The 15,513-nt window shown below is 33.6% G+C and overlaps 1 protein-coding gene and 1 non-coding gene across 6 annotated transcripts in view; both read left to right on the top strand.

Moving 5' to 3' along the window:
- The window catches only part of PTBP2 (polypyrimidine tract binding protein 2), an 85,417-nt gene that overhangs the window by 51,135 nt on the left and 18,769 nt on the right, over nt 1-15,513 (top strand). For all 5 annotated transcript variants that reach the window (XM_019957016.2, XM_019957015.2, XM_019957014.2 and 2 more), the window contains exon 8: nt 8,046-8,241. In XM_019957016.2, coding sequence (XP_019812575.2) covers nt 8,046-8,241 — 196 coding nt within the window. The remainder of the gene's footprint in view (nt 1-8,045; nt 8,242-15,513) is intronic.
- LOC139182432 (small nucleolar RNA U3) lies at nt 3,501-3,715 on the top strand. The gene has a single exon (XR_011566089.1). It is a non-coding gene; the product is annotated as a small nucleolar RNA U3 (small nucleolar RNA).

Genomic DNA, 15,513 nt, shown 5'->3' with positions numbered 1-15,513 from the left:
CGCTCTTGGTCTCCTTTTTATTACAATCACTTACCTTTTTGTTGTTGTATATGGAGGGTAAGAAACTATTCAAAGCCGCAAAATTTGCTCATGTTACAGCTAGCATTGAAAACTGCATACCAGTCTTTGTCTTATTTAAATCTTCCTTTGTCTCTTTAACTTCTTGTGCTGTAGTATAATATTGTTATTTTTATTCCACTATTAAAAAATTAAATATTTATTAAGTGTGTGTAAAGTGTTAGTCACTTAGTCGTGTCTGACTGTTTGCAACCCCGTGGACTATAATAGCCTGCCCCAGGCTTCTCTGTCCATGGAATTCTCCCGGCAAGAATATTGGAGTGGTTAAACCATTAAATCAGCCATCTTCCACTTAAAATGATCTTACCTCTTTTTTCTCTCTTTCACTCTTTTACTTTCAGACTGATTATGGTATATTACTTCAGTGCTACCTCCAGATTAAAATAACTTGTTTGAAACCAGGCCATTTTTAACTACTGTTTCATTTCCATTCTTAGAATCTCATTTGGGGAGCAGAAGTAGCTTCAGGTAGCAGAAAGACTTTACTAGTAATAATAGCATAATTGAAATGATTTACCAAGTGCTATTATCTCATTCTTTTTCTGACTACTCTGTATTGTAAACTGAACAGGAATTTTTCCTGTTAGCAGATACTAAGATTCAAAGAGGTAAATGATTTATAATGTACACATCTGTAAAGTAGACATTTTTTCAGTCTACTCTTCTCCAGTATGTTTCTACTCAGTGGTTCCCAATTGCATGATCTAATCATACTTCCCTTTTCAGGAATAAATTAGCAATTATAAAGTTGTTTTTTCAAAAATAATCAACTTTCCTAACATGCTTCAGCCCTTCAACTTTGGAGATAAAAATAGATACCAAAATAATTGTGGTATGAGGTTTGATCAATAGCAGACAATCTAGAAGCCATGTTCTTGATGGCATTTTTCACAACTTCAAACAAATTTAAATATAGTGCACATTTTTCTTAATGTGGAATATTTTCTTTTTGTCATTCCCTTCTGATCCAGAGGAACACACTTTAGTAAAGGACCAGTGAAATGGAATTTGTTTCAGAATTGTACCTCATTTGGGCTATGTGATTCAATGGGGAAAGTAGTTTATATATATTTTTCAGTATTTAATAGGTTTTCATTTAACCGATCTTCTGCACAGAAAATAAGCATTAAACTACTGGTGTTGGTGAATGTTTACATACACTCAGGTCTTGTCTACAAAAATCTACAGAGATAATTACTTTATTAAGCTTTTATTCTGGTATCTGAGCTTACTGTATTGCACTTATTGGTGAAGGAAAAAAGGAATCTATTTTCTAATCTTGCTTGTCCCATTATCTTGTAATCCAGACTCCTTTTAAAACCTATACTTTGGATGACTCCAGTATTTTTTCTTCATACCTTATCTGGACTATTGAGTGTAGCCAGAGAATATCACATAATCTAACCAGTTGATAGCAGTTTAAACTCATCAGCATTAACTACAAATAGGCCCTCTACTCTGCCTGCAAAATCTTACCACGTTTCTTCAGTCAGCATGTTCTCCCATTTTCCACAATTGTCTGTATCAGATGGAAATTTGTCTTTCTACCAAGTCGCTTTTCACTCTTATGACCTTGCCTACTGCTTCTCAGAAAAAAAAAGAAACTATCAGATGGAAACTCTTATCAGCCTTTCTCACAAAATATACTTATACCCACACATTTCTTTCTTCTAGATATAAGGCATAGATATTTCTAAGACCAGTAAACACCAGACACCACCCTCTTCTGCCTCTTAGGAGTCTTTGTACTTTTATCTCCCCTTTCTCTTGTATTTTTCTCCATGTTAGTTACTTCTCACCAGTTTTTCAAGTGTGCCTAAATGTCTCTCTCTTTTTTTTTTTTAATGAATTTATTACCCTTAACTCCATAATTCGTATATTTATCCATCTAACACCTCATCTCCCTTTCTTTTCATTTATAACTACACTTCTTAAATAAGTTGTCTTTGCTTATTATACTTATTCCCTTCTTATTTCTCTACTTATTGTAATTTGGTTTCAGCACCCATTTACTCAACAAGAGATCACTGGAGTAGCTAAATCTCATCAGAATTGTTCAGTCCTTATCTTACCTAACCTCTAGGTAACCTTTGACACTGAATCTGTCTTTCCCTTTCTTAAAATCCTTTTTTCTCCTGGTCTTTAACACTTCTCACCTAGATACATCCCACCTCTCTGTTCATTATTTGTTGTATCCCTCCCCTTCTTTTAGGGTGACCTCACCTGTTATACACAGCTTAGTTACACTTTGTGATTCTGACAGTACTCATATAACTTTATTTCTAGGTCACACATCTTCTGAGAGACCCAGGCTAGGACGGTGGAGCACCTTCAGACTTAGTGTGTTCAATTAAACTCCTGTCACCCCCCGCCCCACCACCACCAAAAATACTAAAATCTGTATTTCATATACCATTCTCTAGGTATTGATCAGGACAAAGTACCATCAATCTAAGAAACAAGACAGAAAACATTGAATCTTTCTTTCTTCTTCCTCCTTTCAGCCTATCACCAAATCTTACTGATTTTAGATCCTAAGTTTTTGTTCAGTCTATCCTTTTGCCTCCAACTCTTAATTGTCGTCACTGCAGCCTAAGCTAGTGTTTTTCAAAGTGCTAGTCTCCAATGCTATAAGAAGCTTGTGCCAACATTCAAATTAGCTTACTTTAAGCTATAGTTTGTTTAGTGTCAATATTGATCATAAATTCTGATACAAACTTCTTTTCATGCAAGGTGAACTGGGCTGCTAGTCCATGAACCACAGTTTGAGTAGCACTAATCTAAACCATCAAGCTGTCTCTTAAATCTGTGCCTCATTGGCCTTCTAGTCTAAATCCACCACTGTGAGTTTTAAGAATGATCTCAACTTAAAGTCATATTTCTTCCTTTCTCTGTACCCTTCAATGACTGATTTGTGTCCTTGGTATAAAAATGCTCTTTCTTTAACATACTTATATAAAACTCTTAAATCTTGCCTCTCCAGTCTCATCTTACACCTCTGTAACCATATTGGGCTTTTTTTTTTTTTTATGATTTTTATTGTGGTAAAAGTCACGTAAAAAATACTATTTTAACCATATTTAACTGCACAGTTCAGTGGCACTAAGCACATTCATATTGTTGTGCAACTTTCACCATCATCCATGTCTGAATTTTCCACCTTCCTAAACTGAAACTCTGTCTCTATTAAACACTAACTCCCCAGTTCCCCTCCCCAACTTCCACTCCCAGTCCCCTGGCATCTACCAGTGTACTTTCTGACTATGAATTGGAGTATTCTAGGTATCTCATAAATGGAATCAAACAGTATTTGTCTGCATCTAATGTGTATTGAACTTCTTTAAATTCTTGTGTATGCTGTGTATTCTCTGATCTCATGGGCTTACAACTTGCTATATTCTATGTGCTAAAATACTTTTCTCAAGACTATACTTTCAGGGATCATTTCTATAGTTCATTACTGGAGAAGTTTCTCTGAACGTGTAGAGCACCCAAAACCACGAGGAGGAGATAAAGCGTTCTCTTCTGAGTGTGAAGTCGGCTTTTGGTGTTGCTTCTGCAGCTGCCATTAGCCATTGATGATCGTTCTTCTTTTCCTTTTAGGAGATGAAGAGGGAAAGAACGTAATCTGAGTGGAAAAAAAAAAATAAATAAAATACTTTTCTCTTCATCTCTTTATGACCAACTCATTTCTGTCTTTCAGGTTTCAGTTTAGAAATCTCTTCTCCAGAGAGGTCTTCTATAACCTTTCAACTAGATTTGATCCCTTCTTTTCTTAGTTCTCACCACCATGGATCAAATTTATGATTACTTATTAAGTGTCTGAATTCTGGAGGAAGAAATGGCAGCCCACTCCAGTATTCTTGCCTGGGAAATCCCACGGACAGAAGACCTGCTGGGCTGTAGTCCATAGGGTTGCAAAAGAGTTGGGCATGACTGAGCAACTAAACAAAAAAGTGTCTGTGTTATCTGTTGGACTATAAGCTGTATAAGAGTGGTTGTCATGTCTGCTTTGTTCTCTGCTGTGTTCTTAGAACCTAACACATTATAGATATGAGGGCATTTTTTTCAACATGACACAACTTAGCCGACAGCTGGTGTGCTGTAGATCTCTTCCTACCTTTCAACCATCCATGTACATCTCAGTGTGTAATAAAATGAGTTAGATCTAAACTTTGTAATTCAGGTGCTACATTTTTATGCTTGTTAAAACAGTAGAAATCATGTAAAATTTACAGGTAAGGAATAATAGTTTGGGAAGAGAATTTCAAGCCTGCTTCTCTACTTCTATAGTGATAGTTGATCAGATGATTGAGAGAATGAAAAAATATCACCTATGCCTTGGGAATTCATTTAGCAGGCATAGTGTATCTTTAGGTTTGGAGGGGAAGAGAACTTAGAGTGTTCTTTTAAAGTATGGTTCAGAACCTTCTTTTCATATAGATTGCTTATAAAAAATGGGACTCTTAGGCTCCTCTGAGCTAACAGTTATAATCTTTGGGATTGGGAGCCCACTGCTCTGTTTAGTTTTTCAAGCCCTGGGAATCACTGCCATGTAAAGGCAGCTTGAGTGACATTGCCAACCAGACTCTTGCCATGTATTAGTTACGATCTTTGGCAATTACTTTCAGTTAATTGGAATTATTTCCCCCTAGCATTTTATTTTATAAGAGAATAGTAACTCAGGAAAAAAAATCTTAAAAATGGAGTTGTATTAGTGAGGGTTGGAGGGGAAAAATTTAACCATCACCTGAATTTGTTCTGAGGTTCGTGTATATTGCAGTCCAGTCTCTCTTAAAACCTCTGAAGTCAGGGGACACATGTACACCCATGGCTAATTCATGTCTATGTATGGCAAAAAACATTACAATATTGTCAAGTCATGATCTTTTAATTAGTTAATTAAAAATAAAAACCCTCTTAAGTCAACCAACAAGGTAATGTTACGTATATTGAGGTTGGCATTTAGGGTGGTAGTCACCACCAGTAATCACCAATCATTGTAAAAATAATGATTATCAAATAAAAAGTAAATTATTTTAAATGATCCTCACATTTATTAATGAAAAGGCCCTAATGCCTTTTTCAGAAATCTTTTTCAGTGTATTGGCAAACAAAAATATCATTCACTTACTGTGGCTTTCTAGTTCAGTTTCTGTATTTTCAAGGTATAGAAAGTGAAGTCGCTTAGTCATGTCCGACTCTTTGTGACCCCGTGGACTGTAGCCTACCAGGCTCCTCCGTCCATGGGATTCTCCAGGCAAGAATACTGGAGTGAGTTACCATTTCCTCCTCCAGGGGATCTTCCGGACCCAGGGATCGAACCCAGGTCTACCGCATTTCAGGCAGATGCTTTAACCTCTGAATCACCAGGGAAGCCCTCAAGGTATAGAAGTAGACTCCTTTTCACCCAGGATCTTTTAAAATTATTTAATTTATACAACCCTGAAATTGTAACACACTTGGTAGAAAATTGTAACACAGCTTTTAGGGGTATTATCCACTTTTATTAGGAATATGTGCAGTTGACACTGCACAGTGACACACTGTCTTTTGGAAATCCTATCATTAATGATTTCCTTCCAGGAGAATATATTTCATTAAGTTTCATTAGTGGCTTTTCCTATTTTTTATCCATATGCAGTGTTTCATTGTGGTGTTAATTATTCATTCTATATTTAACATCTTTACTGAGTTTATCATGTTTTTGACATAAATCTTATATTTACTATGAAGATATTTTTTCCTGATTGTTTTCATGTACTCTCCAAACTTTCCCTTTGCATAGATACATTTGAGAGGTTTTTTTGCAAATTAACTTGGGCTTTTACTGTCAGAAATCTTTGCTCCAGCAAGATCACTACAATCTTGATTGCTGAACACTGACTGACTTGTGTGCTACTGTTATTTCCTGGAAGTTGGCAAATAACAATGAACTTAAAGTGAGCTTGCATATATAGTTTACTTTAATTTTTCTTCTTACTTCACTTGTCATTTTACCTCAGCCAGCTGTTGAAAATGCCTGGATTTCTGTTATCATGTATCCTTAGCTCTTTTTCCTCTCCCCTGTTGCTTATATACATATTGTTTCCTGATTTCTCTAGCTCTTGTATCTAAGGTACAGTTTTGTGTGTGCCTTGTGTGTATACCTTGTGTGTATCTTAGGTATACCTGTGTATAATACCTACATAAAGGTGGTTTTTTTTTTTTTTTGGTTAAAGGTTTCTAGACAGCTTTCAAGCAGTTAGCATAATCATTAAGATATTTGGCAGTCAACCTCTTTGATAGAACCTGGCCCCAAAGAAACTGCTTGTTTTGAAGTTAGTCATTTTGTATCAGTACATTACTTCTTGCATTAATCGAGGTACTATGATCCAAAGTCAGGTCTTTTCTTATATCAGATTTTTTATATATTATTGAAATAGTCACCTAAGAGTGAATTTTGACATTCATGTATAAGGTAGAGACATAGATTCTATTACATGACTCGCCATTTCCCCTATAGGAATGAGTAAATGAAGACCTATTTTCGGTGCTTTGTTTGCTTTTACAGCAGAGTATTGAATTAATTACTTATTAGGTATTGAATAAGAATTAATTACTTATGAAGTATTGAATTAATATTTATATTACTCTGCCTGAGAGAGTTGATACTTCCCATTCTCATGTGATGATAGGTGCTTTCCCTAATTCAAATAGAATTCAAATCCTGATGTGCATGTAGTCTCTTTATGTGAATATAGAAATGGGGAAACTTGTGTTGAATTGTGTTTTTAAGTTAGCTTTTAGCTTGGTAAATATATTCACTTAAATCTTAATTTTGTATGTTAAAGGAAAGGGTTTTCCTCTTTTCACAGAGTGGGAGTATTTTAAATATAATATTTTAACTATAAACTTTATATACAAAGCAGCTATTGAGGTTTCCTTTTTCCATAACAGAACACTCTTGACTATTTTTAAGTGTTTCAGTTACGTTCCTTCTCCAATAATACAGCCATTAAAATAGTCATACTGAAGTAATATAAAAATTCTCTTTCAAACATCAAGTGTGAAAAATACGTTTGTCTACTATTAATATAGTTCTATATTTACACACCTAGTAGATCTTGGTCTACATAGATATCAGGCTTGATCTATTTATGTATTGTTACCAGAAGAATTGTTGTTTTATTTTTGAAGTGAATTAGAGCTAAACATGTTCTTCATTTCTGAACTGTTACTTTATAAAGAAAATGTTTGTTCTTCTAATAAAAAATCAACAATATATTCTCCTGTTGTCTAGTTTGTTCCAAGCTTCTGTCTAGCTGGAGTATAAATGGCGATTATATAGGAAGAGAAAAAAACATAACAGCAGCATATTTTTTTATATGCTTTATATGCCTTTTTCTGTGCTTTATAATTCATGATACTTGCACACATGTGGTCTTTTATCTAATCCTTAAAATAATCCTGCAAGGAAGCATGGCAGCCATTGTCATCTGTCTTCCAGATTCTGAGATTAGAAAATATTAAATAACTTGTTCAAGGTGACCTAATTGAGTGGTCTTTCAACTCTAGAGCATAAGTATTACCATCCAGCAAAAAATATATGTGTAATAAAATTAACTTTTAACTATTGTGCAAACTGTTGATATTACAGTACTATTTTGGCAGGATGAACTATATTTGTGGCCTTTGTTTTTTTTAATTAAAATATTTGCAGGTTTTTGAAATTGAAAGTATATTAGCACATATATTTAACTGGTTATATTTTATATTTAAGTAGCACTTTCTATTTAAAGACAGTAGTATTTGTGGAAAACAATATACATACAGCTAGTGTAGCAAAGAAAAAAGTATGGAATTTGATCCCTTTCCGGGCAACTTTTATTATGTACAGCTTTTCATTGTTGAGTTTTTTGTCAGAGTCGTACTTTTTCTAATTTTTATCTCTTAAAATTGCTGATATACTTTATTCACTTTTACAGGCCCTAGATGGTCAGAATATTTATAATGCTTGCTGTACCCTAAGGATTGATTTTTCCAAGCTTGTGAATTTGAATGTAAAATACAACAATGATAAAAGTAGGGATTATACTCGACCTGATCTTCCATCTGGGGATGGACAACCTGCATTGGACCCAGCTATAGCTGCAGCATTTGCCAAGGAAACATCTCTCTTAGGTATGATTTTTATTGTCTGTACCACTTCTGCCAAATGGGCAAGTGCCTGTTAAACTCCAGTAAGTATAATGAATCTCCCATTTTGAATTTTAGGAAATTATGTTAGATCCCCCCACCCCCTCAGGTAAGAATGTATATGAATACTGTTGGAAGAAAAACCTAAATTCATAAGTATAATTAAAGTTGTGTCACATTGCTTTTACCTATCTCATCTTCTCTCCCAAAATAGAAGAGGAAAAGCTCTAATGAAAAAATACTGTTGAGTTCTTAATAAAACATTTACACTTTAAAGTCATGCTATCTAGAAGCCATTGTGCATATTCAGTCTTAATTGTTTCAGTTAGATTGGAAAACCAATCTGATTGTTTCAGTTTAGCCCTGCACAAAAAAAACCCAGAAAGTTAACAGAGGCAGCATATAATGGGAGTAGGTATATGGATTTTTCAAAACATATCGTAGTCTTAAAACACAGGTTTAACTAGGAAGAATTTTATATAAAATTTTTTTTGGTATTTATTTGCATTTTGTCTTAGTTATTATATTTCACCTCATTCAGCAATGGGTTTGACCCACCTAATAAAAAAACCACAAATATTTGCAACTAATAGTTGACAGAGTCAAGATGAAGAAAAAATAACAGAAAATGTTATTTTGTAAGTAAAATAAGTGATTTATAACTTCAGATGACATTTTAGTTTCCTTTTGATGAATTCAGGAAATTCTTGGTTTCTGAAGTTTGTAAGATTATCATTAAATGAATGTTTCTGGACGTATGGAACCCAAGATTGATGAATCGCAAACTTGTTCTTAGAGTTTAGCTTATTGCTATTATTCAGTTGCTAAGTATTATCCAACTCTTTGTGTCCCCATGGACTGTAGCATGCCAGGCTCCTCTATCCACTGTCTCCCGGAGTTTGATGAACATAAGTTGAGCTTACATTCATCAATGTAAAAAGAAAAAGCATCACTTATTTAGTGTGGATATGTAACATGTGTTATCCATTTATAAATATGTTATATAAGTGATACATCATCTATGAACAGAGAGACACTAATGCACAAGAGAAGCATTTGATATTTGAAATTAATTCTGATAATTTTAGACAAAACTTAACCTTATTCTGATTGTCTAATAACAACTTACAGAAATTATAGCAGTTTGTCATAATAAATTTATCATGATAAATTTATCATAATGAATTCTTTAGGTTGATAACATTCTTTCCTGAGAGAATCTCCATCACTCTGTGGGCTTAGTTTAAAGCTTTATTTCCTCAACTTGGCTTGTAAGTAAATAATATTAACAATTTTATGGTGTACCATTTTTTTAAAGTCAAGAATGAGACAGTAATGAATGAATCATGGCCTTTGCTTGTAATTGTTACTATGAATTCTTAATTTTTTACTGATAGAACTTATAGAAAAGACAAAAATCAACATTTATTGAATAGCTTCTAGATCCTAGGGGTTCTGCAAGGTACTTGGCAGATACATTATTTAATTCTTAAAGTAACCAAAGTAGAAGATGATACGAAGATTTTATAGTCATTTCTAAGGAGTTTAAAATTTTACTTTGAACTCATTAAAGAAACAATGGTAAAAGACCGAGAAATTTCAGCTAGTTTCAAACATAGTACTTCCTTAGACCCGTAATCACTTCCTGGGACCCTAAGAGCTATGTGTATTTGCCTATTGGGGGGGGTAGTTGATGAATTTATGTATGTTTTTTGGATTCTGGTTGGAGTCATGGATTTGTCTATGGAGTTTATCATTTTTCTTGTAATGGCCTTGTTGGAATTCTTTTTTAGAGTAATAATAAATAAGAAATCTTTCTCATAAAAGATTATACAATCCTGGCATAACTTAACTTTTGTCTTATTCAGTGCTTTTATCATTTCTCAAGTGTTCTACATTTTTGCATTAAAAGAATGTGAGTAAAGTTGCTCAGTTTTTAGTAAATTAATTTGGTGTCACTGTTCTCTCTTGAAGATTTCAGTATAATATTCTGGCGTACCTTGTTTCAATGTGCTTCACAGATAACTGTGTTCTTTTACAGATTGAAGGTTTGTGGCAGCCCAGCATTGTCATGATAGTTAGCATTTTTTAGCAATAAAGTATTTTGTAATAACAGTATATACTTTTTTAAAACATAATACTATTTGCACACTTAAACTACCATATAGTGTCAACGTAGAAAAATATTTTGGGGTGAAAATATGTGAATTCATCTTCCTTTACTAAATGACTTCATTGTTTACATGTTTTAACGGGGATTTTTAAATTTTTAAATATCCTCAAATAGTTTTTTAAAGGTGAGTTATAAATTTTAAAAATCAAATAAAGGAATATATTTATAATTCATAAGATAACTACCTATATTTTGATATATTTTTTCTTATTTTCTATGTAAATACATATTTGTAAAAAATTAAAATCACACTGTTTGCAGTTTTGTGTTTGTCATTTTATTGAGGGTTTTTTTTTTTCCCCCGAAAAATGGTAATTGTAATAGCAAGATAGACTGCTAATGGATATATAATACTTTTGTATTTATGTTGAACGTTTAGTTTCCCTTCATACTTTTCATTAATATAAATGGCATTGTGACCACCAGTACCTGTATGTAACGTTTTTGTCCTTTATTTACTTAGACTATAGAACTAGAATCATTGTGTCAGAGAAATGTTAAAGCCTTGTGATTCTTGTTTGAAATTTCTTTCCAGAATGGTGATAATTAATTTAACATACATGGTATGTGAGGCTGGCTATTCTACTTTTTCCTGTTCAGCATTGAGTATTAGTATTTTTATTTGCTAGGGTATTAATAAGGATGTCAGATTATTTTAATTTTTATCATTTTATGAACTAGTTTATAATTTCTAAATGCTCATCAGATATTTACAAATCTGAATTGGTTGTGTGGATTCTTTCTTTTGGAGTATACAAGACATGTTAAATGTATATTAAGGATATTTTGCTCCTATTTTATGAGCTGAGCATTCAGCTTTATACTGTTACTGTAGATTGGCCAGTTATGGAAAAAAATGTTTTAAAATAATTCATCATAATCCAAACATTTCCATTTATAGGACATTAAGGTAACTTTGCACCCTCGCCCGCTTCACTCGCCTTTGGTGGATAGTATAATCTTTATGAAGAATCACTTACTATTTTACTTTTTTAAAGTAGTGATCAGACGCTGTTTGTAGTGACTAGTGACATGCAGTATTGTTTTAGTAAGGTCATACCTTCTGGAATGGTGACTAAATTTTTTTCTCTGTTTATTTGCTTCCATTGATATCTAATCAGGTGACTTCAGATTACAACAAACTAATATTGATAAGATCCATTTTCAGCTTGAGTCTTTCTTAAGCTGTACTTGTTCAAAGTGAAATAATTTATAGGTATCCCTGTGTTTCAAAAATTCTGTAAGAACACAGATAGAAAAGAAAGTAAGTGAAGTCGCTCAGTAGTATCCAACTCTTTGCGACCCCATGGACTGTAGCCCACCAGGCTCCTCTATCCGTTGGATTTTCCAGGCTAGAGTACTGTAGTGGGTTGCCATTTCCTTTTCCAGGGGAATCTTCCCGATCCAGGGATCGAACCCGGGTCTCCCACATTGTAGGCAGCCACTTCACCATCTGAGCCACCAGGGAAACAGATAACTAGGTGATAATTCTTTTCTGCCAAATATTTAGGGGGATTCACTTTATTTTGTATCATTTTTGTATCTAAGCAGTTGACTGAGTTTAGTCATTTTGGAATCAATATTATAAATTTTAATTGGTTTATTTTACACAGTAAGTTTTTATGTGGCTTCTCTGCTTCTTTCTTTCAGAGTTAGGAATCACTGTGTCTTCAAAAATGCAGTTTATTTAAGAATGGAGATGAGTGCTTTGTAATTAGTTAGAAATCTGATGTTTAAATACATAATCACAAACCTGGCAGACTATTAGTTATTCATATTCTACATCAAAGAACAAGGTGATCAAAAATCCTTGAGATTATAAATTGAGATGTCGTTATAATGATCATTTTATCATGTTTAAGAAGTATAGTTAATTTATTAAGGGGTGGATCACTTTTAGAAAATTGCTAAAAGTAATTTTTCATGATCACGCTATCTACATTTTTTAAATTAATGCAATTAATACATTCCAAGAATAGAGCCTTCTGTGTGGCAGCCTTTCTCATCATATAGTTTAAAAAGAAAAGCAAACTTTGTATAAGATATTTTGATGTTAAAATAATTGATGATTGAGAATAGATGTAACAACCATCTAGATAAATCTGTAATCCTTATATATCTGTGCTTCTCAGTTTTCCTGCACATCAAAGTCACCAGGCCCTACCCTAGACTGAAAATCACTGCAAGTGGGGTTCCGTGCATTTGTAATTGTTTAAGTTTCCAAGATGGTTTTACTGTGTAGTGGGAGTTGAGCATTACTGCTATAGAGAAAGTATGTAATATTTTAGATGCTTTATTTTAGCTTTTTAGCACAGTTATTAGTGTTCTCATAAAAATATTCTTCATACCTGTTGACCCAGTATTTTAATACTTTTCTTTTATTCATGCCTTGTAACTCTGCCTTGATACAGTTCCACTGATAGATGTTCAGTTTAACTGTTATATTGACTTTACTTTGGTTTTCTTTTTATGTGTTTATGATGTATAAAATTAACAAGCAAACTTGTTTTTTAAATATTTTTAAAAACAATATTTTAAAACTTTAAATGACTTGTGAACTCTTTTTTTTTTGAATGGGTTATTTACATGGTGATTTTTTAAAAGCTTTTATTAAAGTTTTTTTTTTTAATCATATACTGATGTAATAAACCCTATATATTCATCATCTCCATTCACTAGTTTCCACACTTGTTATATCTGTTCATTTTTTCTGTTATATTTTAAAGCAAATCCTCAACATTATGTCATCTCAAACATTTTCATAATTTCTCTAAAATAATGACATTTTCTTAGCAACCATACCTGATGGAAGTTGATTAAAACCTGATCATAAAACTTACCAAAATTGAGAATGGTCTCTTAATGTTGAATACCCAGTTCATCTTGAATTTCCCCAATTGTCTCAAAAAATGTTTTTTAAGGGTTGATTTGTTCAGAATAGGATCTTTTCAAGAGCCACATACTGCGTTTGGTAACTGTGTCTCCTGAGTGTCTATTATTCTGAAGATTAGTGATATAGAGGTTATTTTTATATAGAGATTATTAAAGTCATCTTCTTCCACCCAACCCTCAGTTTCATTGACTTATTTATTATAGAAACCTAGTTATATCCTTTTAGAAAATGCCACAGTCTGGATTGGTCTGGCTATAGTAGCATTAACTTGTTCTTCAATCCACTGCATCTTTTATATAAATAAGAAATTAGCTCCAAAAGCTAGATTAGATTCAGATTCTGTTATTTACATTTTTAAAGCAAGAATATGGAATATGATGTTCCTTGTGATCTCAGTTGGAAGCGTAAAATATATGGTTGGGTCACTTTTAGTGATTTTAGTGATACTTTAAGATTGTGGTTTCAGGTGGTGACATTCTGATCCCTCCATTTTATTTTTCTATTAATGGTTTTAGTATCAACTAATGGCTGCTGCCTTTATTTCATTTGGAGGTTGCAAATTTTGGATTTTTCTTCTGATTTAAACATTTCTTCTACAATAATTGGTTGAAAGTGTTTAGTGTTCCTTTGTCAACTAGGGCTATTTACAGTTTGTGCAGGACAGTTAGTTAAGTTCTTGAATTTATTTGCTGATTTTTAGTGGAAGAAGTTATGTCCAGATTTTGCTTTTAGTTTATTATGTGTGAGTGGGTACAGACTAGATTCTTCCCTACTTCTGCTTTAAACTTGAAACTCTTAGTTACTTCCAGGTTTTGATAGCCCTAGAGGGGTTTGAGATGGTGACCTTACCCTAGAAGTGAGTGTTTTTTAATTTATTTATGTTGTTATTATTATTTGATCTTCAGTTCAGTTCAGTCGCTCAGTCGTGTCCAACTCTTGGCCACCCCATGAGTCACAGCACGCCAGGCCTCCCTGTCCATCACCATCTCCCAGAGTTCACTCAAACTCACGTCCATCGAGTCAGTGATGCCATCCAGCCATCTCATCCTCTGTCGTCCCCTTCTCCTCCTGCCCCCAATCCCTCCCAGCATCAGAGTCGTTTCCAATGAGTCAGCTCTTTGCATGAGGTGGCCAAAGTACTGGAGTTTCAGTTTTAGCATCATTCCTTCCAAAGAACACCCAGTCTTAATGATCCCAAAAAGGAAGAGGGGAGTGGTTAAAGGACTAAAGAGAACTAATCAAATTTAGGTATATTTATCTCAAACAAGAATTCATCCCATGAAATAACCAGGAAGCATAAAAACTTTTTTCGTAAAACCTAGTGGACTAAAATCACTTCTCTATTAAAACTAACTGTGGCGGGGGTGGGGGGCCCCCTCCACCAGTGTGTTATTAATTCAGTCAAAAAGTTAGCATCTTTTTCCTTGTATCCATATGTATGTTTGTTCTGTGTCTTTTTATTTTTTTAATATGATTCCGTAGGTGTGCAGTAAAAAACATCTTCTGTGAAACATGTCTCATGTATCCCATTACAATAGAGCAATGGGGGCAGGGAACTACAAAGTTGAAAATTAGTATTGAGCTAATAGAGCAGTAATCGAATATTGTCTTAACAAATATATTTAAGTGCTGCCTGTGATTTTCCTTTTGTATATGTTTTAGAAAATAAAATATATTTAGTGTTGTTTGTAGATACTTTGTAATAAATTTAAGCTATTCATGGTTTCTGTATCCTCCAAAGATGAATGTTATTTGGAAATTCTTGTTTCAGTGTTTTTGCTGAACCATTCAGTAGCACCAGAGCTTAGAAAGAATAAAATTGCCACTTGGTATATTGTAAGGCCACTTAAAGTTCATCTTTATGATATAGGTAAATAAATACTTTTGAGAAGGAAATGGCATTCCACTCCAGTATTCTTGCCTGGAGAATTCCATGGACAGAGAAGCCTGGCGGGCTACAGTCTACAGGATTGCAAAGAGTCTGACACAACTGAAGGACTCACACTTTCTAGAAAGAAATGGTGGTGAAAAAGGAGTCTTAAAAATACACATAGACCAGTTTCTAAGGAGTGAGATTTTTTGGATAATTGGTATTGATAGAAGGGGGTTAGCTTTTTTTCTACCACTGTTTTCTCTCCCTATAAAAGTTTGGCTCCACTATCAAAGTGCCTTAGGGAGATCCTTTTTGGGA

Source organism: Bos indicus, chromosome 3 (assembly GCF_029378745.1).
Source record: "Bos indicus isolate NIAB-ARS_2022 breed Sahiwal x Tharparkar chromosome 3, NIAB-ARS_B.indTharparkar_mat_pri_1.0, whole genome shotgun sequence".
NCBI classification, from domain to species: domain Eukaryota; kingdom Metazoa; phylum Chordata; class Mammalia; order Artiodactyla; family Bovidae; genus Bos; species Bos indicus.
Note: the sequence above shows the minus strand (reverse complement) of the source record. Positions and strands in the feature narration are given on the sequence as shown.